Source organism: Oncorhynchus keta, chromosome 25, assembly GCF_023373465.1.
Source record: "Oncorhynchus keta strain PuntledgeMale-10-30-2019 chromosome 25, Oket_V2, whole genome shotgun sequence".
NCBI lineage: Eukaryota > Metazoa > Chordata > Actinopteri > Salmoniformes > Salmonidae > Oncorhynchus > Oncorhynchus keta.
Window position 1 is genome coordinate 17,047,126 of NC_068445.1, and position 26,380 is coordinate 17,073,505.

General features: G+C 41.0%; 2 protein-coding genes across 4 annotated transcripts; one reads left to right on the top strand and one right to left on the bottom strand.

Annotated features, from left to right (window-relative positions):
• Positions 1-3,982: 3,982 nt before the first annotated feature.
• On the top strand, positions 3,983-14,918 carry slc25a37 (solute carrier family 25 member 37). 3 transcript variants are annotated; one of them, XM_052478768.1, is made up of 5 exons: positions 8,441-9,742; positions 10,203-10,314; positions 10,419-10,647; positions 10,882-10,938; positions 11,104-14,918. In XM_052478768.1, the coding sequence occupies exons 2-5, from the start codon at positions 10,234-10,236 to the stop codon at positions 11,634-11,636; spliced, it is 900 nt and encodes a 299-aa protein (XP_052334728.1). In that variant the 5' UTR covers positions 8,441-9,742; positions 10,203-10,233; the 3' UTR covers positions 11,637-14,918. The 3 variants fall into 3 exon arrangements, with proteins under 3 accessions (XP_035591866.1, XP_052334728.1, XP_035591867.1); XM_035735973.2 differs by lacking the exons at positions 8,441-9,742; positions 10,203-10,314 and adding an exon at positions 3,983-4,316; XM_035735974.2 differs by having other exon boundaries at positions 8,441-10,314.
• Positions 14,919-24,864: 9,946 nt separating this feature from the next.
• Positions 24,865-26,070, bottom strand: LOC118357928 (homeobox protein Nkx-3.1-like). The gene is made up of 2 exons (XM_035735232.2): positions 25,751-26,070; positions 24,865-25,540 (listed from the first exon to the last, which is right to left on the bottom strand). The coding sequence occupies exons 1-2, from the start codon at positions 25,947-25,949 to the stop codon at positions 25,134-25,136; spliced, it is 606 nt and encodes a 201-aa protein (XP_035591125.1). The 5' UTR covers positions 25,950-26,070; the 3' UTR covers positions 24,865-25,133.
• Between the last annotated feature and the right edge of the window lie 310 nt (positions 26,071-26,380).

Sequence of the window (26,380 nt, forward strand, 5' to 3'; positions counted from 1 at the left end):
CAATTAGGAGGCCTGCGTCTTGTGACCGTAGCATATGTGTAGGTATGTACGGCAGGACCAAATCAGAGAGATAGGTAGGAGCAAGCCCATGTAATGCTTTGTAGGTTAGCAGTAAAACCTTGAAATCAGCCCTTGCTTTGACAGGAAGCCAGTGTAGGGAGGCTAGCACTGGAGTAATATTATCAAATTTTTTGGTTCTAGTCAGGATTCTAGCAGCCGTATTTAGCACTAACTGAAGTTTATTTAGTGCTTTATCCGGGTAGCCGGAAAGTAGAGCATTGCAGTAGTCTAACCTAGAAGTGACAAAAGCATGGATTAATTTTTCTGCATCATATTTTTTATTTCTTTTGCAATGTTACGTAGATGGAAAAAAGCACTCCTTGAAATGGTCTTGATATGTTCTTCAAAAGAGAGATCAGGGTCCAGAGTAATGCCGAGGTCCTTCACAGTTTTATTTGAGACGACTGTACAACCATTAAGATGAATTGTCAGATTCAACAGAAGATCTCTTTGTTTCTTGGGACCTAGAACAAGCATCTCTGTTTTGTCCGAATTTAAAAGTAGAAAGTTTGTAGCATATCAAAGTTTAAACATATCAACATTTATTTTATATTTGAGATTCTTCAAATTAGTCAACCTTTGCCTTGATGACAGCTTTACACACTCTTTTTATTCGCTCAACCAGCTTCATGACGTAGTCACCTGGAATGCATTTCAATTAACAGGTGTGCCTTGTTAAATGTTAATTTGTGGATTTTTTTTTCCTTCTTCATGCGTTTGAGCCAATCAGTTGTGTTGTGACAAGGTAGGGTGGTATACAGAAGATAGCCCTATTTGATAAAAGACCAAGTCCATATTATGGCAACAGCTCAAATAAGCAACGAGAACCGACAGTCCATCATTATTTTAAGACATGAATGGTCAGTCAATACAGAACATTTCAAGAACTTTGAAAGTTTCTTCAAGTGCAGTCGCAAAAACCATCAAGCACTATGATGGAACTGGCTCTTATGAGGATCGCCACAAGAAAGGAAGACCCAGAGTTACCTCTGCTGCAGAGCATAAGTTAATTAGAGTTAACTGCACCTCAGATTGCAGCCCAAATAAATGCTTCACAGAGTTCAAGTAAAAGACACACCTTGACATCAACTGTTCAGAGGAGACTTTGTGAATCAGGCCTTCATAGTTTAATTGCTCCAATGAAACCACTACTAAAGGACACCAATAAGAAGAAGAGACTTGCTTGGGCCAAGAAACACGAGCAATTGACATTAGACCAGTGGAAATCTGTCCAAATTGGAGATATTTAATTCCAACCGCTACGTCTTTGTGAGACACAGAGTAGGTAAACAGATGATCTCCGCATGTGAGGATCGCACCGTAAAGCACAGAGGAGGAAGTGTGATGGTGCGGGGGGTGTTTTGCTGGTGACACTGTCTGTGATTTATTTCAAATTCAAGGCACACTTTACCAGCATGGCTACCACAGCATTCTGCAGCGATATGCCACTCCATCTGGTTTGCGCTTAGTGGGACAATCATTTGTTTTCAACAGGACGGTGACCCAAAACACACCCCCTGGCTGTGTAAGGGCAATTTGACCAAGACGGAGAATGATGGAGTGCTGCATCAGATTATCTGGCCTCCACAATCACCCAACCTCAACCCAATTGAGATGGTTTGGGAGGAGTTGGACTGTAGAGTGAAGGAAAAGCAGCCAACAAGTGCTCAGCATATGTGGGAACTCCTTCAAGACTGTTGGAAAAGTATTCCTCATGAAGCTGGTTCAGAGAATGCCAAAAGTGTGCAAAGCTGTCATCAAGGCAAATTATGGCTATTTGAAGAATCTAAAATCTCAAATATATTTTCATTTGTTTAACACTTTTTTGGTTACTATGTGTTATTTCATAGTTTTGATTTCTACACTATTATTCTACAATGTAGAAAATAGTAAAAAATAAAGTCTCAAACCATAAACTTACCCCCAACACACACACACCCATTCCCATTCCTTCACATATGCAGCTACTTTCTGTTTATTATCTATGCATCTATGCTACTTTACCCTTACCCTCAATTATCTTGGCTAAGCTACCACTGCACATTGGCTCGGTACTGGTACCCCTTGTATATACAAGGGGAAGGGGTACCAGTACCGAGCCTAATTATTGTTATTTTAATGTGATACTATTTCTCCATTAGTTTAGCAAATTTTTCCTACTAACTTTTAAAACCTTTATTTTACTAGGCAAGTTTACTAGGCAAGTCAGTTAAGAACAAATTCTTATTTTCAATGACAGCCTAGGAACAGCGGGTTAACGGGCAGAACGACAGATTTTGTACCTTGTCAGCTCGGGGATCTGAACTTGCAACCTTCTGGTTAGTCCAATGCTCTAACCACTAGGCTATCCTGCCACTACCCTGCATTGTTAGTTAAGGGCTCGTAAGTAAGCATTTAACATAAAAGTCTACATGTGTTGTATTTGGCACGTGACAAATGCACATGTATTTTATTTTATTTGAGGTTTAAAAAGGCTTGATTTTCCCTTTCGAAAAATGCACCAAAATTTCCAAAAATTATAATCTACATAATAATTAATATATTCTGTTGCTGCAGCCTGCAGGATTATTTTCCTTCTGTAGCAAACTGGCTCAAAATAAATTCCTATATCTGTGACTTCCAAGCAACAAGTCTCAAATGTCAATCATACAGGCTTGTTGGTCTGGGAAAACCACATAGGAAACCACATTTGGGGTAGACACACTTCTACTAAAAAGGGGGAGGTTGAACATTGTCTGTTTCAGATTGCTCTACTACCATGTACTGAACACATGGTGTGTGATAAGGGGACCACAACCCTGCTAATCTACACACCCACCCCTAGGCACCCACCCTCGGTGAGGAATACACCCTACTTTACTTTTTGATGGGATTACAGCACTATGGCCCAGCCCAGTCAAAATATACATTTACTACCAAACACTGGTATTGAATAGCACCACAAACCACCAAAACAAATTATTTGAAAAAATCGAACAAACCAGAGTGGGATAAATCTGTTTACTTTCTTAATTCAGTTTACCTTATGCAATATGACATACAGTATGCAGTGCCATATGCATTTAACATCATACGTAGGACTACCATTGACAAATAAAAGCTCATAGAAAAAAAGGCTTGGAAAAAGGCTACATCACTATCATCATGACATACATAGTAGGAGTTTAATGTGCATCAGCCTAGCCTGTTTCCACTCCTTGTAGGCTTCTTTCTCCATGCTAGCAGCACTCAGCTCATGTTGATGATATTTTGAGTGATTCCTCATGCCACATGCTGTATTATATTGGCAATTTAGGTTGTTTTAATAAGGGTAAACATGTATTACTTTTGAAATAGACAGGAACCAATTACCTTTGTGACCCCTTTGTCCATATTATGGCTAATGAGGGAGTTATTTAAGCTGCCCAGGGTTGAACCGGTCAATGGCCCATCACTTCATTGGGTGAAAGGAGGGAGGAGCACCTTTCTCAAAATGAACAGTAATCGGCAGGGCTCGGTCATGTTGTCAACAAAGCAGTAGCATGATGCATCTTCCAGAAACATACAACTTTTCCATAAAACAATTGTAATAAGTTTCCCTGGGAAGGCAGATAAATCTTTTTTTTATATATAATGCAATCACATTTGCATGGGAAAACCCAGAATCCTACTAATCCCACGTGTTCAACTACGTCATTTTTGTTTTGAGCAGACTTCTCTGTTTGACAGAGCGGGGTACCTGACTCACGTCTGGGAGGTAGCCCGGTTCCAAATCGAATGCGAACAAATTTCCGCCGGTGCAACACGAGCGCCCGGACGAAATTAATCGAACCCCCTCATTGAAAAGCGCTGTCAATTCTGTAAACAGGCTAGCACGAGTGGGCTACTTTTCATTGGACAATTCCGGCTGTTAGTTCCGCCTCATTTTCGATTTTCTGGATGTTCATTGCTCAAACTAGACAGCTATCGTGTATTCTTCTGACGTCATCTAGGCGCTGGAACTGGTTGATAATGTTGTGGTTGTCCATGCCGCCGATTCAGTGCTTGTTTGTAAAGATCTCCTTTTGATCAGTCTCCCCCGCATGGAGTTGCGTGCTGACCCGGTGGTGGCAACCTTGGACATGTCGGAGATTAAGGGTAAAGATGGGGAGCCTTCGGAAGGCGACGGTGACTACGAGAGTTTGCCAGCGCATGCCTCATTGACAATCCACATGACAGCAGGAGCCGTGGCTGGAATCCTGGAGCACACGGTGATGTACCCCGTGGACTCTGTCAAGGTAGGCTTGCTAGCCCATCAACCAAGTGATGGGCTCAGTAACACTTTTCATTCGTATCATTAAGCATTTCTGCTTTCCAACTCATCAGCACGCAGGGGAGGAAATAACCTTACCAGTTTAAATGTGTAAACGCTAGGTAGTTGGCTAGCTAGCTAGACGCTAGCGCTAATTAGCCAGCTACTAGCCAGCCAACTTACGCGTTATGAGACATGCCTTAGCATAGCAAGACACTCGCTCGCATATGTGAAGTTCTCCCGGTCTTCCTGAAAGTACTCACCCTGTTAATGAAACATCATGCAATTGAACGTTTCCAGTATTTAACCGCACACTTAGCTACAGCTGCTAACCAGCTAAGTTAGCTAGCTTGTTTGCTAAAACTTTAAAATCCAACAACCTTCAACTTATTGAGTGAAGCATGGACATGTAGACATAGCTATCTGACATTACACACTCAGTGCCCATTTTTTTCTATACAATTCTTTATCTTACCCACATCTGAACTTATTAAACTGGTTGTCAGACAATTGAGGCAAACAGGTGAAGGTCACATGGCTGTGTGCCAGGTTAGAGCTGTCAAAGGTGCTCAAATTTAGGTAACATTGTGGTCAACTGTAGCTAGTGGTTATTGTAAAATTTGCTAAACCAAATCATTTATTTCTGGACAAGTCAAAGTATAAGAGGACATACAAGTAATGAGTAATTGGCTTTGAACTCTGTACCCTGCCATGCCCCCTCATTGCATACCAGTAGTTATTTCCCAGATCATTTCATGAAGTTCATTCATTTTTATTTAAGTACATTGCATGTACATTTGAAACATGTTTGACTTGACAAATCAATAGAGAACACTGACTACCTACAGAGAGTAAAGCTTGTGGCAAAAAAAAAGGCATAGGCTACATGGTCCAACATTTTTAATCAGTCAGACCATCAGAATGAGATGATCGGATATGGAGCCAAATTAGCCCGTGTTTCTTCAACAGGGTTACACAAGCCATTGTCGCCACTTCCTCCTCTGTAACGGCAAGAATCTGTAGTTGGACCTTTCATGCTGCCCATCTTACAACGTAAGGTTTTAGAGCCAGACTTTACACATCTTGTCAACACAGCCAAACCTAGCCACAGTGTTTCATTAACTCCGCTGCTGGGCTGTTCCACCAATTAGGTGCCCTTGAGCACTAACTTGGTGAGAGAAAGTTATTTCACCTAATTTTAACATTCTATCATAAAGAACACATGTCCCCTCGAGACAAAAAAAATAAAAGACTTAAGTGCAAAATAAAGTGACAGGGTTGACCGTGATAGGGTAGAAAATCCCCTTGTGACGGGGGAATGGAAGCTTGTGTGAAACAGGGAGGGTCTATTGAATGCAAGCTTCACAAAACATTTTACACGGTTAAAACATTTGTAGCCTGTCTATGGGTAATAATTTATGTGTTATGCTCGACCCGCTCAGTGTTCCACCACAAAACACCCGAAAATGTAGTAAAAGAGTAGAAGCAGCTCACCTGCTTTTACACTATTATTTGGCTATTCAATGTTTCTTTTAGAATTTCATTTTTCAAAAGGAATAGTTTCACCATGTTAAAATGTGTTCAGTTCACATAACAGGATTGACCTTCAAACAGGTTGTTGTTTTTTACCTTAAAAGTAATATTCAGAAATCACTTTCAAAGCAACAATATTAACAAGGGCTTTACAATAATGTTGAAGTGCGTTAATCTTTCCAGAAGTCAGAGGATGCACGGAGGGACATGTCAAAATGCTGCATTTTGGCACTTTAGTAAGTCTTATTCCCCTTAAAATTAAATATTGGTGCATAATTTATACTTAACGTATGACATGGATGCAAAAGGCACTCATTTTGTGGACGACTTATTTTTTTTATGGAGGAATGGTTTAAGTAGATATACTATAGGCCTACTTCTAGTAACTATACGTCCCTCTGTGCCACTACTAGAAGTGTTATCTTCATGTCCCAATGGGCGTAAGCATTTGGAATCAGTCAGAAAAAGGGTGTGTGCATAGTCTTTCTCTTATACAGCTGATTAGCAAACTGCCATACAGCCTCTGCAAGCCATGGGATTAACTCCTGAAATGCATTTACACTCATGCCATGCACACACATTTAATCATTACTTTTCGTTTAAAAGAAACACAGAACACACTGACGTCCACAGCCACCAGTAGGTTCTGGTCTCCCAGTTCTATCACAGTAGGGTGACTTTAACCCCTACAGTGTGTGAGGTTTCTCAAGCTTCTGAAGTTAGCTTGCTACTGCTGAGCCCCTCCCCGCTGAAGAGTTAAAGCAGTGGTGGCACACAGAAACAGAGATTCCCTGCCCCATGTCTACACTACAACCTCCATTCATTGTCATGGAAGAGTGGGGGGAAAAAACAGTACTTCTTATGCTGGCCATAGAACCTTAATGAATTCTGCTGTTGCCAGCTCTGCTTTTCTCTCCAGCCCAAAACAAGCAGGATGAGCTGGTGCGATTTTTCCACTCCAGTACCCAATGGGTCCCCTTCTACCTCGCCAGTTGGAAGTGTGCCATTAATGTTAAAACTGAAATAGTTTTTGAACCAAAATCTTCTGTAAGAAATACAGTTACTGAAACTATTTGAGTTGATCAGGTGGCTGTATTGGAGATGGGAATTGGGGTATACTTGTGTTATAATGGCTTCACAGAGTTAGCCTAGCCCTAGATCCTGGTAGCATATATTTACTAATAGTTTTATTACTGTGTCATCACCAAAACGTCTTATTTTGAGAAATGTACTGCTTCCTCTCATGAAGTAGTTCTTAAAGGTCCAATGCAGCTGTTTTAAATATCAATATCAAATCATTTCTAGTTAAAAAAAAGTACCTTACTGCAATTTGTTTTCAATTAAAATGTTAAAACCACATCGCTTCTTGGTGAAGAGATATTCTTGCTTGAGAAATTTATCTAGGACTGAGTGAGGTGCCTCATTGGACGAGACTAATGGGAGGGATAATGTAACCTGAAGTAGCTGTTATTGGAAGAGAGGTTTGGAACCCACTTTGTTATTGGTCTATTAACTTATATTGTCAGGCAGACCAAAACACCATCCCACCAAAGCAGGCTGAAATTTCCAGTAGCATTTTCAAACCGCTCTTACACTAAAAGGCCGTTGTCATTTTCACAATCTCAGTATTATTCCAACCTCGGTGTGGAAATGTATATAAGACACAGGAAAATCACATCTTTGACTGCTCTGTGTCTTTAAGCCCATCAGGAATGCATTTCCTGGTAGTAAACTGAGATCAGTGGCAGTAGAATGCAAACAAATGACTCATTGTGTGCCATGCAGCAGATTTATTTCTCCTAATTATTACGTTGTTGGAGATTTTACATTACTTCATTGTCGGACAAGGTGAGGAAATAAACCAAATGAAGTAAGGTCTACAAGTTTGTCTAATATTCAATCAATAGGTTTGTTTCCTGGTTCTTTGGCACGGCATGGCACAGCCAGAAAGAGTAGCCATTTGAATGGCCAGAGGCATTGTACCGTCACTGTGATAAATGCCAACTGGAATAAAGCTAGCTCTGTTTTGTCAAGTTGCCTAATGATTACAGACAGAGGCAGGCAAAGTTGCTCTCTCTGTAAGGCTGAGGCCAGAAGTACTTAATGAGCATAGAGTATCAAAAAATAGTAAGATGTTTGACAGCAGTCTCATTCTGTACTCTTTCTTCACCTCTTTGCTCAATTTCTTTTTAGAAACATTTTGCTTCAGTGGTGCTTAAGGGGGACTCTTATCACGTAAAGTAGGATCTGACAGGGGGTGGCCAGAACCTGGGCAGAGGTCCAACATGTATCAGTATTACAGCTTTGAGCCCCCTTCCCACCTTCCGTCTGCAGGTGTATCTCATTCTCCACACATATCAACTGCTTGTGTATTGTTTTTTTCTTCTCCCCTTTAGAGCTCAACTACTGTAGTACTCCTGCAGGAATGTGATTATATTATTAAAGTAAATAGTATTAAATATAAATGTATAGACCTTCAAAATTGTATATTTGTCTGTAATACAGTACATCATGCACCCTAACTGATATCATGCAGAGATAATCCTGTAAAGCTGTCCTGTGTGGTGGTTTCTCTAGAGCAAAGCTGCTAAGTAGATGGAATTACTTGGATGTGGAGGCTGAGATAATAACATAATGGGGAGGTAAGCTACAGACATGCAGTCAGCTTGCTGCTGGTAACTAAGGGCTGAATCCTAACTCACTCAAGGATTAGGCCTACATTGTTAAATTGTGAGCCAGGTTTTCCTGAGTAGAGCCTTTTTTTGTTTACAAAAGTACTCTCACTAGGCTAACTCATTTGTCCCCTTGTGACAATATCTCTCTGTTCTCCCAGGCGTCGATCAGATGTGGAAAACAAGTTAATACAAAAACCTGAACAGTTGAGGACCAAAGCTGCTTGGAGTTGGAGTAGGATCAAAGTCCTAGTTTGGAATTGTTTGAGCAAATCTGCACGTACGCGTGTTTGATAAATGAAGGAAGGTCGTTGTTTCCAATTCAATTGTCTAATCTTGTCTCTGGCTAGTTGGTGTGCCTTGTTATGGTGGGTATACATTATTCCATACATTTTGTATATCTATCTATCTATCTATCTTAATATTGAGTAGCGCCCCCTTTTGCCCTCTGAACAGCCTCTATCTATCACACCTTCCTAATATTGAGTAGCGCCCCCTTTTGCCCTCTGAACAGCCTCTATCTATCACACCTTCCTAATATTGAGTAGCGCCCCCTTTTGCCCTCTGAACAGCCTCTATCTATCACACCTTCCTAATATTGAGTAGCGCCCCCTTTTGCCCTCTGAACAGCCTCTATCTATCACACCTTCCTAATATTGAGTAGCGCCCCCTTTTGCCCTCTGAACAGCCTCTATCACACCTTCCTAATATTGAGTAGCGCCCCCTTTTGCCCTCTGAACAGCCTCTATCTATCACACCTTCCTAATATTGAGTAGCGCCCCCTTTTGCCCTCTGAACAGGCTCAATTTGTCGGGGCTTGACTCTACAAGGTGTCGAAAGCGTTCCACAGGGATGCTAGCCCATGTTGACTCCAATGCTTCCCACAGTTGTCAAGTTGGCTGGATGTCCTTTGGGTGATGGACCATTCTTGATTCACACGGGAAACTGTTGAGCATGGAAAAACCCAGCAGCATTGCAGTTCTTGACACAAACTGGTGTGCTTGACACATACTACCATACTCTGTTCAAAGGCACTTAAATATTTTGTCTTGTCCATTCGCCCTCTGAATGGCAAACATGCACAATCCATGTTTCAAGGCTTAAAAATCCTTCTTCAACTAGTCTCCTCCCCTTCATCTACACAGGTTGAAGTGGACTTAACAAGTGACATCAATAAGGGATCATAGCTTTCATCTGGATTCACCTGGTCAGTTTTATTGAACAAGCAGGTGTTAATGTTTTGTATAGACTACAGATAAGACATTGGATTCACCCTTTCAAATATGAGTTGAGAGAAATGAGTAATGTCACCTATGAGTAAAAGATGACTACAGAAGCAGTCTTGAAAGCACATACAGAAATCATTGTCTCCTTGAGGTAGAGCTCAACAATGTCTGTGATAAGTGTAGAGTTTTTGTTCAGTTTGACAAACTTAAACTCAAAGTTTTATGAATCCCTCAAGCCTCCAGATGTATCTGAAGGAAATGTAATTGATATTTTATTGTTGGGGGGGTGGAAGGAAACAAGGCAATACGCTAAGAAAGATAAAAATGGCATGTCTTTTGGGCTGCACTACATTCTGGGCTAGATAAAAACATTGTTTGTGCTGTCCAAATAACTTGGCGTGTCAGGGTATAACAAAGAACTGACACAGCCCCCCACCCTAGGCCTGGGACAGACGCATCACTCAGAAAGGACATGAGTTCTGCCAAGAACAGATATCAAAAACATGGTGAGACATCACAGGAGAAACAATTACCTCAGAAACAGACAGCCCAGGTGAGTGTGTAGGTTTGACTACAGTCTGTAGTTTAGCAGGTTGTACAGACTACTTCATGAGAAGATAGGGTCTCTCACTTAAAATATCCCTCTTCTTTCTCTAGACCAGGATGCAAAGTTTGCAGCCAGACCCTAAGGCTCAGTACAGCAGCGTGTATGAGGCCCTAAGAAGGATCGTCCGGACAGAGGGTCTCCTCAGACCGCTGAGGGGCCTCAACATCACAATGCTGGGGGCCGGCCCTGCTCACGCCCTCTACTTTGCCTGCTACGAACATGTCAAGCGCACACTCAGCGAGGTCATTCAGAATGGAGGAAACAGCCACATAGCCAATGGTGCAGTACAGTTCTGTTTCCCTTGGAATTCTAACTCTCATTACATACTGACCACTGGAAGGTCAGGGAACATGGCACAGGAAGAAGTTAATTGTTTTGGTAGTTGTGCTGGCAGTTTTGATAAACTAACATTATAAACAATTGGCTTGGTTAGAACTGATGTATTATTACATGAGGTATTGTATGTTGATGGGTGGTAACATGCCTGACTTTGACTGTCTTTGTTCCATCTAGGACTGGCAGGCTGTGTGGCCACTGTGCTGCATGACGCAGTCATGAACCCAGCTGAAGGTAAGGCTTTGAAAGGGGGCTTTGGGTTTTTTGTGACTTTTTCAATTAGAAATCAAGATGGTAACAAACCATTCTCGCTGGAGGGGGGAGGGTTATACAGTATATTAACCCCCTTCTCTTTGTTCCCCTGTCTGTGTGGTGGTGCTGTCCTTCATGGTGTCTTAGTGGTGAAACAGCGGATGCAGATGTACAACTCTCCCTACCGGAACCTGTTGGACTGCGTTGGGACTATACAGCGCACTGAGGGGCTCGCAGCCTTCTACCGCAGCTACAGCACACAGCTGGCCATGAACATTCCCTTCCAGGCTGTCCACTTCATGACATATGAGCTGATGCAGGAGCGGCTCAACCCCCACAGACAGTACCACCCCGGCAGCCACGTGTTGTCTGGGGCTGCGGCAGGGGCCGTATCTGCAGCCATAACCACCCCGCTGGACGTGTGTAAGACCCTGCTCAACACACAGGAGAACGTAGCGCTCAGCTCCATACACATCAGTGGTCACCTCACAGGGATGGCCAACGCCTTCAGGACAGTGTATCGCCTCGGTGGCACGGCTGCCTTCTTCAAAGGGATCCAGGCCCGGGTCATATACCAGATGCCCTCCACTGCCATCGCCTGGTCAGTCTATGAGTTCTTTAAGTATGTCCTGACCAAGCAGCAGATGGAGCGAGAGGCTGGGCCAGCTGGCCCAGTCTGAGGAAGGGCTGTGGACACCGCAATGTGACCACACCTGTACAAGAGGCTCCTGGTTCTCCTGTGGGATCAATGCAAAAAGCCTCATGGTGACATCGTGTTCATAATTTATATCTGTGTGTGCTTTTGTATAATAACTCAAAAGGGAAGTCACTGCAGTGGAGGAAGTTTGAAAGACTTGCTGTGGTAGACCGTGGCACTCCTTACCCTTCACTTTCCTACCCAGCAAGCCCTTCCATTGTGCACTGTCATTCATTAGAGGAGTGGAGGCTGTTACAGGAACTGCACAGAGATGTACACAGAGAAAAGGTCATCTTCATATGGCAACAGGCCCTTTTCCCAAATCACCCGTTCACTAAGCACACAACACTACCAACTTCATCTATCACTATCTGGTGACCGTATTTTCATGATTATGTTGGGTTACATTCATACAGTATGTTTGTAGATCTGATATGGGAACTTTTTATTTATTTGATTTGCTTACCATGGCTTGCATTTGATGGATTTGGAAGATACACATAGTTGTTTGCTTGTTTTATTTCCTTGTGTATTTATAAAGGACTGTTTTATTGAACACATTCCTGAGTTTCGCTGCACAGTAGACACAATTGCGCTTTCAAAGTGCCTCTTTAGCATTGACGGCAGCCACAACTTTAAAGTGTTTTGTGTTGTCCATGTCCTGAATAGAAATGGATTGGATCAATCACCATAAACATAATCGTTGTTTGCCATTGAAATGTGGATTAAATCGTATGATCTTTATATGTTACCTTTTCATCAATCATAGCAAGAAACCACTCGTTAAAACCAAATGTACTGAAATAGGACCATGTTATTTTTCCTTGGCCAGAAGGTTGTTCTCATACAATGTGCCTATAATCTGAGCTAGCCTAAACCTTTCAAGATGAGCCCCTGTTTTCTATTCTGTGTTGGAAATGCAGTTCTGAGGGTTAAATTTCCTTTTGGCTGAACCACTAAATGTTGTGCTGGGTTTTTTTTACTTTAGATAGGTCTTCATTCTAACCTCTGCGCCAGTCAAAGTCTGCAGTAGTTTAGTAGTTCAGTTTCAGTAGTTTATTTTGACCACCCAGTGAAGTGAGTATTGCCTCCCTTTCCTTAGAGGTTACTGGAATTCCTCTCAATAATAAAGGTGTATAGGCCATAACGGCCCAAATATTAGCCTTGTTTGAGCACAGTAGTATGCTCTGGACTCTCACCAATGTGAGTGTTCGAGTGTATTATATAACAATCTATGTTGCAGAGAAGAGGCAGTGTTTTCTATATTTTAGTGAGTGATTGTTTCCCAGGAGGCATTTCATGATGCTGGTCCTCAGATGAACCAAACCTCAGCATCAAACCTGTAAGAGGCTGGTGGCATGGACTGCCTCATCTCTGCATACAGACACATCTGGGATGTTCATATTTAGCTTTGGAGTAAAATATCATGCTTGTAATAATGTACTTAGTTTATATCTCTAAAATGATTTTATGTGTGATGAGCAGATTTGACAGATTCTCAAACTACAACAAAACAAATAAAACATTCAATGTTAGACAGCAGAATTTGGAATGAGTACTACTGCAGCCAATGGCAGTTAATCGGGCGAATCCTTTAAGCATTGGGTACAGTCTGTGACAATGGGCCCATTACTAATGGGTTACCAGATCAGCTGGTTGGCACGCTCTATTTATTAGACTTTTTTTTTTTTGGCCCATTTTAGTCACTTCCTGTGCTCTCCCTGCTCTCTTCCCAGCCTCTTGGCTCTGAGTTTTCCGCTCAGAAGGCAGACATTCCTCCACATATTGCTGTAATCCACAGAGCTGCAAGATTTGTTTGTTTGCTTTTAATGAAATGTTGTTGGGTTTGTTCACCAGTGAAGTACAGCTGGTTCTATGAGATCTCCAAAGGTCCCAGTCCCTCAAATATAGGTTTATTCCTTGTTAAAGATCCCAAAGACATGTATTGTATGATTTCCTATTTGCAAACCTGTAGTGGTGAACATACCTGTAACATGAAGCACTCATTCTTGTCCTCGTACTTATTGGCAGTCCTCTCATTACAAGCATCATCTGCAAACAAAAAAAGCTTTAGCTTCTTATTCTTTGGACCTCTAGTTGAGCTAGTCATATAGCTGTCCTGATGATGTTTCAAAAGTCACTTTGTGCCTCAACATTTTCACGAGGTAGAGATGAGAATTTCTTCAAATGTTTCTGTGAAGACTGAAGTGTTTGGTTAAAGGGGACATTTAGTCTGAACGGAGACGAGCAGGTGAGCAGTGGTCTAATCTGTTGCAGTATTCATAACGGAGAGAATTTGGCCTACTGCATGACCATTTCTCTATTTAAATTTGAAGTCCTTTTGAGACCTGTGGGTGTTTTTTTTTATAGAGTTACACAAATGTTTCTGCTAAATATCACAGCTATTGTTTATGTAAATGAATATGCAACACAGTAACACATTTAGGTTGATTTAAAGTCAATCTTGACAACAATACTGGACAGCTGAAGGTTAATTCATTTGATGTTTCTGGCATATTGTGTATTACTATTTCTGAAAAAGGGGAACTCCAGACAAATGTATGTTACTTACTATACAAATGCCAACATGCCATTTCTGTTCTATGCATTTCATTCAATTTTAATGAATCTTATGTTTTCAGAAATGCTGGTCATACAGTTGATGGAATTAATTCCATTAAGAATCACTCGCCAGATATTACAAACAATACTGCTCCTATGCATTAATGTTGAGTAGAACTGACCTTTTTAAGAAACTTTGAGATCGAAATGGATAGTTACATGGACTGGATGATAATCAAATGTTTAAAATGGTCATTAGACTAATCTTGTTCAGGTATTTAGTCTTGCTTTAGCTTCTGAATCATTTTTAATAAAGTATCCACAGAACACAGGTCTTGTTTTGCTCAGACACATTACATTAGCCCAAGAGATCTAAGGAAAAATAAGTCTTAAACCCATGCTTATTGTCTAGCTTGTGTAACTTAACTGTGAGATAAATTCAATATAATGTACTTTTAATTATTATGTATGCCCCTTGAATAAGAGTGATTGTGTTAATGGAGATTTGTTGAATTTATATCTTATCTAGGGATGTTCATCATGTTACATCTTTGCTGCTTTTTTGCGCACAAAACACCGGGGGAAACTGGGAAGATTTATGACAAGAGTGCCATCTACAGCACAAGAATGTTAAATGACTGTGGTAATGCTGCTACAGTGTATATAACACTGGAGCTGAAATAAAAATGCAGGTGATAAATTATATGTGCACTGGATTCTATTATTATTGTTAAACCATGTGATTTAATGGAGTGTCACTGAGGGCTCTCAGTCTTAAAGTATGTGGAAAGACCAGTCTGTACCTTGAACTTTATGACTTTAGAACCAATAGAGGGCACTATAGTTCATAATGGATTGTCACCTCAAAGCACACTGCTCACATGTGTTGTTGGAGTTGTAGCCAGGTGTCTATTTCTGAAAATTATGTGTGGTTATGGTGAGAGTTAGGGAATTTTTACAATGTTTAATTGTTGCATTTGATAAGGTATAATATTGACATATGCCTTAATAATTTTGAAATCACGGGCTTGTCGATTGTGGTTATTATGTGGTCATTTAAGATGTATATAAAATTGTGTTTGTGGATAAATGCATCATTGTATAACAGCATACATTTATAACAACTACAATGCTATGAATGTAATCACTAACCACTCACACAATATGAGGACAGGGCATAAAATCCATGACAACCATCTGACGAGTCGGATGCAAGAGTATATCTGCTGATGGGAGAAAAAAAGGAGCTGTGCTGGTGCCATGGTACGTACATCAGGGATCCAGTTTCACCGCTGTCCAGGGAATCTTCCCTTGTGCAACGATCAGGGCTGATTTGAACCACTTTCAGCTCCAGCAAATTTGTTAGCCAGTCACGGCATATTAGAGCACTGACAATGCCTGTCTTTGTAGTGGAGTTAGGTTTTTCCCTGTCTTTAAAGGAAGTAATCTCTTTGTTTTCCAAAGTATGAGTGGGTACCATGAAGAGCAGCATGATGGTGTCACGACCACACTATGTGCTGAATCTTAAGGGCCAATCAGATTCACAGGGAGATAGACCGTTAAAGCACAGAGCTAAACAGGAAAAGTGCAGGATTTAAAATTTTAAAAAACATTTTCATTCTGTCTATTTGTTTCTGTTCAGACATTAGGGGCACATTTCCATGAACTCTCACTTTACTTTTGTCATTATAGATATACAGTGGGGAGAACATGTATTTGATAACCTGCAAAATCCGCAGTGTTTCTTTACTTACAAAGCATGTAGAGGTCGGTAATTTTTATTTTAGGTACACTTCAACTATGAGAGACGGAATCCAAAACAAAATCCAGAAAATCACATTGTATGATTTTTAAGTGATTAATTAGCATTTTAATGCATGACATAAGTATTTGATACATCAGAAAAGCAGAACTTAATATTTGGTACAGAAACCTTTGTTTGCAATTACAGAGATCATACGTTTCCTGTAGTTCTTGACCAGGTTTGCACACACTGCAGCAGGGATTTTGGCAAACTCCTCCATACAGACCTTCTCCAGATCCTTCAGGTTTTGGGGCTTAGGAAAACCTGCAAAATCGGTAGTGTATCAAATACTTGTTCTCCCCACTGTACTTCAAAGCAACATTTATTTCCTCATTATTGATATCACAGGAATGAGTATTAAAATTATATGGTGTCCCTCTGTTCCCATGCAGATCCTCTTTCTACAGTATGGCAACTATGTACTCATGGTATGCTTTGGTGGCTCCATGTTACAATGGGGGCTTATGAGCCTCTGTGTGGGAAGGTGAATTGGGACCTCCCCCTTTTCAACCCCTCATCTTTGATTTTAGGAAAGACTGTTTGTACCGGTGGCGGAGAGACACTCCATCTGTCTGAGCATAAAGAAATACGATGTGGAGGAAGAGAAACAGGGAGGAGGTTCTTTTACTCTACTGTGTTTGTAAATCAATGTACCATGTCCCTCACAGCTCCTGGAAGTGCAGGCTACACAATAGCACATGGGGTTATTATAGTTCTAACCTTCAGCTATGGCCGTCAACAAGCTCCTTTATCTTGATGGGCATGTTCTTTTACACCATGTTGCCAGAGACACACTGAGAGATACTGTCAGATTTCTAATTCGTCAAAACAGATGCTATCTCCTCTTCACTACCTGTGTCCTCCAAGGGCCTTGTTCACAAAATATAGCTTGCTAGAGATGAATGGGGATGTAGTCATCCTTTTTACAGTTATTCTTTCATTTAGAACATCTGTTTAGATTTGACTTCACACTCGCATAATAATGAGAAACCATAAGCCAGCAGCACCGGTACAGTGCAACTTATTGTTAGACTATGAAACATGCATAGTGAAACTACACTGAACAAAAATATAAATGCAACATTCAAGAATTTCTAAGATTTTACTGAGTGACAGTTCATGTAAGGAAATAAATTCATTAGGCCCTAATCTAAGGATTTCACATACGTAACTGGGAATACGAATATGCATCTGTTGGTCACAGATACAGTTGAAGTCGGAAGTTTATGTACACCTTAGCCAAATACATTTAAACTCAGTTTTTCACAATTCTTGACATTTAATACTAGTAAAATTCCTGTCTTAGGTCAGTTAGGGTCTCCACTTTATTTTAAGAATGTAAAATGTCAGAATAATAGTAGAAAGTGATTTATTTCAGCTTTTATTTATTTCATCACATTCCCAGTGGGTCAGAAGTTTACATACAGTTAACTAGTATTTGGTAGCATTGCCTTTAAATTGTTTAACTTGGGTCAACCATTTTGGGTAGCCTTCCACAAGCTTCCCACAATAAGTTGGGTGAATATTAGCCCATTCCTCCTGACAGAGCTGGTGTAACTGAGTCAGGTTTGTAGACCTTGCTCGCACACGCTTTTTCAGTTCTGCCCACAAATTGTCTATCGGATTGAGGTCAGGGCTTTGTGATGGCCACTCCAATAACTTGACTTTGTTGTCCTTAAGCCATTTTGCCACAACTTTGGGAGTATGCTTTGGATCATTGTCCATTTGAAGACCCATCTCCGACCAAGCTTTAACTTCCTGACTGATGTCTTGAGATGTTGCTTCAATATATCCACACAATTTTCATTCCTCATGATGCCATCTATTTTGTGAAGTGCACCAGTCCCTCCTGCAGCAAAGCACCCCCACAACATGATGCCCCCCCCTGTGCTCCACGTTTGGGTTGGTGTTCTTCAGCTTGCAAGCCTCCCCTTTTTTCCTCCAAAGATAACATAAGGTCATTATGTCCAAACAGTTCTACTTTTGTTTTATCAGACCAGAGGACATTTCTCCAAAAAAGTATTACCTTTGTCCCCATGTTCAGTTGCAAACTGTAGTCTGGCTTTTTTTATGGCAGTTTTGGAGCAGTGGCTTCTTCTTTGCTGAGCGGCCTTTCAGGTTATGTCAGTATAGGACTTGTTTTACTGTGGATATAGATAATTTTGTACCTGTTTCCTCCAGCATCTTCACAAGGTCCTTTGCTGTTGTTCTGGGATTGATTTGCACTTTTCACACCAAAGTACGTTCACCTCTAGGAGACAGAACACGTTTCCTTCCTGAGCGGTATGACGGCTGCATTGTCCCATGGTGTTTATACTTGTGTACTATTGTTTGTATAGATGAACGTGGTACCTTCAGGCGTTTGGAAATTGCTCCAAAGGATGAACCAGAATTCTTCTTCTGAGGTCTTGGCTGATTTCTTTAGATTTTCCCATGATGTCAAGCAAAGAGGCAATGAGTTTGAAGGTAGGCCTTGAAATACATTCACAGGTACACCTCAAATTGACTCAAATTATGTCAATTACCCTATCAGAAGCTTCCAAAGCCATGACATAATTTTCTGGAATTTTCCAAGCTGTTAAAGGCACAGTCAACTTAGTGTATGTAAACTTCTAACCCACTGGAATTGTGATGCAGTGAATTATAAGTGAAATAATCTATCCGAAAACAATTGTTGAAAAAAAATACCCTGATCAGGATGACGAGATGATGCAGATTATGTTCCCTGAGAAAGTTTCTGACTTTGGTTGTGCAAAACCCACAGTTTCATCAGCTGTCCAGGTCACTGGTCTCAGACGATCCCGCAGGTGAAGAAGCCGGATGTTGAGGTCCTGGGCTTGCGTGATTACACGTGGTCTGTGGTTGTGAGGCTGGCTGGACGTTCTGCCAAATTCTCTAAAACAACGTTGGAGGTGGCTTATGGTAGAGAAATTAACATTAAATTATCTGGCAACAGCTCTGGTGAACAATCATCATGCCAATTGCACGCTCCCTCAAAAATTCAGACATCTGTGGCATTGTGTGACAAAACTGCACATTTTAGAGTGGCCTTTTATTGTCCCCAACACAATGACATGCTGTTAAATCAGCTTCTTGTTATGCCACACCTGTCAGGTGGATGGATTATCTTGGCAAAGGAGAAATGCTCACTAACAGGGATGTAAACAAATTTGTGCACAACACGGAATAAGCTTTTTGTGTGTATGGAAAATGTTTGGTTTGCACCTTACATGTTGCGTTTATATTTTTATTCAATGTAACCATGTAAGTATTACACTTTTTATAACTGTACAGTTACACATTATTTGTAAACAGGTTACTATTTGTTATTATTCATTTTATAGGGATATGATCCCTATATTTGATATTGGAGTTACCAGTTAAATAGCACTGTATGTAACATGTTGGGTACGTTGCCTGAGGAGGATCCCTAAGCTCAGTGAGTTAGTTATCGGTCTCAAACAGGTTATTGGCATGGCCTCGTCAAACCTCCAGATAAAGGCTTTGGTTATCTGAACTGGATCAGACCTCTGTCGACACTGGAGTTGTGCAACTGTAAACATACCCTTCCTCATACAGCCCCAGACCATGTCATCTTATCAGCAATGTTTGGATGATGTTGTCCTCATTTCTTTTTCTGTTTATCTGGCTACTCTTATAGCTAAAACTTCACTTTGTTTCTGTGTTCCTCACAATTTATTTGTTTTAGTGGGGGATTATTTTTCAAATAATTATTTCAATCTACAAGATATAACAGTGCATTCGGAAAGTATTCAGACCCCTTGACTTTTTCCACATATTCAAAAATGGACTAAATAAATAAAAGTCCTCATCAATCTAGACACAATAATGACAAAGCGAAAATAGGTTTTTAGAAATATTTGCTAAATATTTACATAAGTATTCAGTCCCTTTGCTATGAGACTCGAAATTCTGCTCGGGTGCATCCTGTTTCCATTGATCATCTTTGAGATGTTTCTCCTACTTGATTGGAGTCCACCTGTGGTAAATTAAATTGATTAAACATGATTTGGAAAGGCCCACACCTGTCTATATAAGGTCCCACATTTGACAGTGCATGTCAGAGCAAAAACCAAGCCATGAGGTCAAAGGAATTGTCTAGAGACAGGAATCTGTCAATGCACCTATCTAGGTAAGCGTACCAAATAAATGTATTCAGCATGGAAGGTCCTCAAGAACACAGTGTCCTCCATTATTCTTAAATGGAAGAATTTTGGAACAACCAAGACTCTTCCTAGAGCTGGCCACCTGGCCAAATTGAGCAATCTGGAGAGAAGGGCCTTGGTCAGGGAGGTGACCAAGAACCCAATGATCACTGACAGAGCTCCAGAGTTCCTCTGTGGAGATTGGAGAACCTTCCAGAAGGACAACCATCTCTGCAGCACTCCACCAATCAGGCCTTTATGCTAGAGTGGCATAAACTCCTCAGTAAAAGGCACATGACAGCCCGCTTCGAGTTTGCCAAAAGGCACCTAAAGGACTCTCAGACCATGAGAAACAAGATTCTCTGGTCTGATGAAACAAAGATTGAACTCTTTGACCTGAATACCAAGCGTCTGGAAGAAACCTGGCACCATCCCTACGGTGACGCATGGTGGTGGCAGCATCATGCTGTGGGGATGTTTTTCAGCAGCAGGGACTGGGAGACTAATCAGGATCAAGGAAAAGATTAACAGAGCAAAGTGCAGAGAGATCCTTGATGAAAACCTGCTCCAGAGCGCTTAGGACCTCAGACTGTGGCGAAGTTTCACCTTCCAACAGGACAACGACCCGAAGCACACAGCCAAGACAACGCAGGAGTGGCTTTGGGACAAGTCTCTGAATGTCCTTGAGTGACCAAGCCAGAGCCCAGACTTGAACCTGATCGAACATCTCTGGAGAGACCCGAAAATAGCTGTGCAGCAACGCTCCCCATCCAACCTGACAGAACATGAGAAGATCTGATCACTTTTTTTCACACTTTTACAGTTAGTTTCATCAGCTGTTGTACATATGATACGAATCACACAGGAAAACAGAATTTTGACTACACTGGGACGATAAAAATGCATTTGCACCCACTACCCTCTTTGTATCTGAGATCAAATCAAGACAGGCTCTGCTCGAGCAAGGGGGACCAGTGATTATCAGGGGAGGAGATCAGAGTGGGTTTGTGCTGCAGGTGAATGCTGCTTGGTCTGACTCAGCGTCATGGCCCATTGTTCCTGCCCTCACTCTGAGTGTCATGGATGAGAACTCATCTGTCCAGGAGAGCACCAGGAGAGGGGCTTCTGGAGAACAAAACCACCAACTCAAAACATGTCTGAGTCATGTACAATGAGTCACAAGAACAGGCCAATGACAATCAAGGTACATTGAGCTAAATTGAGATGGAGTAGTAGACAGCCCCTCCAGACACTGAGACCTCAGGCTTGGGAAAGCAGTGTCTCTGTCTCTGCTGATAAAAGCGAGCCCCTTGCCCTTTGGCAACATGCCTACAGGAGGCTATGTGATTGAGTGGGGTGAGGAGGCACCAAATACAAGCCATGGATTTCAGAGTTTGCTGGAAACAGTCAACTAGAGAGAGTACATTCCATAGCTGCCACAGAGGTGAGTGGGTGGCATTCCATTTTTCACCATGATATCTTACTCTAGGCTACCCTTACGCCACCCTGCCTATCTCAATGAAAACATTGTCAGTACAGAGATTGCTATTATTAACTGGCTTGACATTACTGAGAAATACAGTTTGGGTGGCTCTGTTTTACACATAACCACATGCTAGTGGCAAGGACAATAGTGCTATCTTGTGTATCAATTTGACGTCAGGACAGGACAACAATAATGTCTGAGAGAGACAGATCTAGACAAGACATTTCCTAGATAGATGTTGTTGTTTTTTATGCTGAAGGTATGGCTACCTACAGTACCTGTATCTCTTGTTCCTGTTCCATCATCAAATATGTTATAAGTGTTTATTACTGATTTATAAAATATAAACAAAAACTAACTATAGTAGCCTACTTATAAAGCATTTGCAAAACCTTCATAAACCATTACAAAAATGCACCTTAAAATGTTACCAAAGTATCACCACAATTACGTGTAAGATTGCCTGGCTGCCATGCGAGAGTCACATGCTGAACTCAACAACCATTTACTTGTGGGCATTCTACCAATAGTGTTACTCCCATATTTGATCCTGAAGGATACACTAACTTTGATTTCCCCCATAGCTCCATGTGTCCTTCCCTTGCCTGTCTCACATCCCTTGCCTGTCTCAAGTGTGATTGTGGGGGAAACCATTTCACATTTCACGTAGTCACCACAATGAGGAACTGCCTTCAGTATAGGTCAATTAACTAAGGTCGATTTCCGAGCCCGCGAGGAGATCTAATTTGCATAATACAAACATCCCCATAAAAATCTATCAGTTTAATCTAGAGATTTTTTTTCTTTCATGGGATGTGTCTCAATCAACCGCATCCTCTTATGTAACACTTCCACATGTGTGGTGAAAGGTGACAGAGCTAGAGTGGAATTTGTCAGAAGGTGAGACATCCGGAAAATTGGTCTTCTTACAAAATCGTCTGTAGTGTCCGAACTATTATGAAATCTCTATGGAAAGATGAGACTCTCACGAACACATACATGTCTGTTGTTTTGCTCTAGGAAGCCCACTCCTCTGAAGGTCCCCCAGTACCAGTTGACAAAATGAATGGAATTGTATATATAGACAATGTTTAGTGCCAAATAAAAAGGGTTAAATACATGTAAAAAAAAAAATCATTATAGTAAAGTTTCCTGATCTTTCTTATACTGCTCAGATATAGGACAGACACTTCATAACAAATTTCCTTTAGATTTTTTTTTGGGGGGGGGCTATCAGTTGTTCCATGTAGTGAATCTGTTATTCAATGCGTTTGTATGGGCTAATAGCAGTTAGGAAAATATTTTTTCATCAAATACATGTTTTGTATATTTTTTTGATACTTCAAGGGGTCTTAATTAAAAATCAATCAGCTAAATGATCCTTGGTATGACCTTCTTAAAACAATCCCATATAGCTATGTACAGGTTCCCAAACTGGGGTACGCGCAATGCCGTCGGGGGTACGCCAATTAAAAATGTGATTCACATTAAAAAATATATAAAAACTTGACCGCTTGCATGATGACGAGTTTATCCCACAACTGGCCTATCTGGGTGATGTCTTTTCACGCCTGAATGATCTGAATCTAGGATTACAAGGACTCTCCGCGACTATATTCAATGTGCTGGAAAACATTGAGGCTATGATTAAGAAGTTGGAGCTCTTCTCTCTCTGCATTAACAAGGACAACACACAGGTCTTTCCGTCATTGTATGATTTATTTGTGTGGAAATGAACTCAAGCTTACGGACAATGTCAAATGTAGTATATCGAAGCACCTGAGTGAGTTGGGTGCGCAATTACGCAGGTACGGTCCCGAAATGGATGACACAAACAACTGGATTTGTTATCCCTTTCATGCCCTGACTCCAGTCCACTTACCGATATCGGAACAAGACAGCCATCGAAATTGCAACAAGCGGTTCTGTGAAAATGGAATTTAATCAGAAGCCCTGTCAGATTTCTGGATTGGGCTGCGCTCCAAGTATCCTGCCTTGGCAAATCGCGCTGTTAAGACACTGATGCCCTTTGCAACCACATACCTATGTGAGAGTGGATTCTCGGCCCTCACTAAGCATGAAAACTAAATACAGGCACAGACTGCTTGTGGAAAACGATTTAAGACTGAGACTCTCTCCAATACAGCCGAACATTGCAGTTATGTGTGTCCTTTCAAGCATACCCTTCTCATTAACCTGTGATGAGTTATTCACAATTTTTGATGGACAAATACGGTTTTATATGTAAGATGGTTAAATAAAGAGCAAAATGATTGATTATTATTATATTATTATCTGTGCCCTGGTCCTATAAGAGCTCTTTGTCACCTCCCACGACCCGGGTTGTGACAAAAACTCACACTCATTCTTATGTTTCATAAATATATCGTATAGTGTGTGTGTGGCAGGCTTACAATGATGGCAAAAAACAACGTTTGAGAGTGTGCTGACCCTGGTGCTAGAGGGGGTAAGCAGCTGGAGGTTGAATGTTTGAAGGGGTACGGGACTTTAAAAAGTTTGGGAACCACTGGCTTAGTAGAACCCCTCCCCGGCTCAGACAGGGTTTAGACTCTAGGTTTTTTTTTAAGACAAGTTGATGTCGAATCAAATCTCAGTTTAAATTGATGGATAGGGGCTATTTATCTGTTAAAGAAGACAAGCATTGTTGTTTAGAGAAGGCCCTCATCACTCAGGTTTTCCAGCCAAACCCTTATCTGCTCATGCAATTTGCTAGTATTATCAGAGTTTAACTACAGGTACAACCATTGTTTGCCTTGAGCAACAGTTTCTGTAGACCCTATTTCAAGCATTCATTCCTGCATGTAAGTATATACATTCAGTTTAAAGCGACACTTATGGCTCGCACAGGGAGAGGTGTTTGTCAAGAAATGGCTAAATAACTGTTGAGTCATACCTTATTTCCACAACCAGCCATGGCCGAGTACATAGTGTTTTTTATCTTAATCAACTCAGAGCTCAGAATAGTGCCATTTATGCTTGCTTAGCTGTAACTCAGCAAAATGGAAAGAGTAAACTTGAGTAAACACTGTTTCATTTTTAATAACCATAACTAGGCTACTCCCTAAATTAAATGGTGAGCTGCATGGGTACTGACAAATTTAGCACGACTTCCATTACTACAGCTGGCAAAACCTTGACACTGCAATATCATTTGAGTTACTTTGTCTCAACATCAAATCAGTCACTCTTTATTTTCTTGCAACATACATTTTCAGGAAAAAAACAAATAAATAACTATTTTTGCTGTGATAACATACTTATAGAGAGGTATAGGCTACGAATAAAAAATAATGACAGTTGACAGTTTATGACATAGGTAGGTTACAGTGTATAGCCATAGAAAAGTAGATCAAATACCTATGTTACATAATTAGCTTAACATGCTCCCTCATAAGGAATAGTGACCATATTGACATTAATATTATCCAGTAGATTTAATGTTCACCACAGAGTTGGTCTCCATGTGCGATTAAAGTCATACACATATGGTCGGAATTGATATGTTTTGTACAACGTGGTGAGAAGTGATGCTCTGACTAAATCGTCCTCTGTATTTAGTCCTTCTGACTTTTGAAATAAATCCTTACAGTACTCCGTAGCTTGCTGCTTGCGTTTGGTTTTGTATCTTCTGTTCTGAAACCAGATTTTAATTTGCGTCTCCGTTAGTCTCAACGTGTTAGCAAGATTGGCTCTTTCAGGAGCGGACAGGTACTTCTGGTGGTTAAATTTAGTCTCCAGTTCTAGCACTTGCAGATGCGAAAAGGCAGCGCGCGAGCGTTTCTGTTTTCCCGCTGATGTAAAACTTTTCATAGCATCTGGGGTGCTGGAACTAGAGCTGGCAATGGAATCTGTAAAAGAAAGTTATGATTAGCCCGTTTGTGGTACAAAATTTGACAATTGACAGGTGAGCTGCCTACTCCACAGGTTCATATATCGAATATTACCTTTTATAAATGGGCATGAGTCCAGGGAATCTGGCACACCCCCGTCAAAATATAAATTTGCCTATAGGCCTACACTTTATTTAAGTTGCCTAAATAAGATCCCAATGTGCTCACCTTTCCGCGCTCCAAATGCGGTGTGCTTTGCGCAAAGTTCCGCGGACTGTGATACCTGATCGTGCTGTTGGTTATTCCATTGAGCGCATCCCTCCTTGGATTTGTGTGAAGAGCACCTTACGTTTAGCCGTGTCTTTTCTTTAATGGACAAGATGTCCTCGATGAAAAATGAAGTTAGTGGCTTGACAGTCTCCGACATTTCTGCAGTTAGTAATCCAATTTATTTGCCAACGAATGTAGACTAAGGCTTGAAAGAAGCGCGCAAGCCAAGTACGGAATGTTGTCCCAGACACTGGGCTGACTCATATCTTACTGGCGCCTCAATTTATACTAATACTGTAGTGGTCATGACAGCAGCAGCGACTGGCGAGGCGGGTCATCTCGTCGAATCAAATGCATCTCTGCCACATAGCAAATGATTAGAATTGCATGAATTAGTTTAATTAATAAGTTGCACAATTTTCTCTACGCCTCAATGTCAAATGTGTAGAACTGCAGAAAACTTCACAAATGTAAAGTACCAGTCAAATGTTTGGACACATCTTCTCATTCAAGAGTTTCTTTATTTTTACTATTTTTTCCATTGTAGAATAGTAGTGAAGACATCAAAACTATGAAATAACACAGATG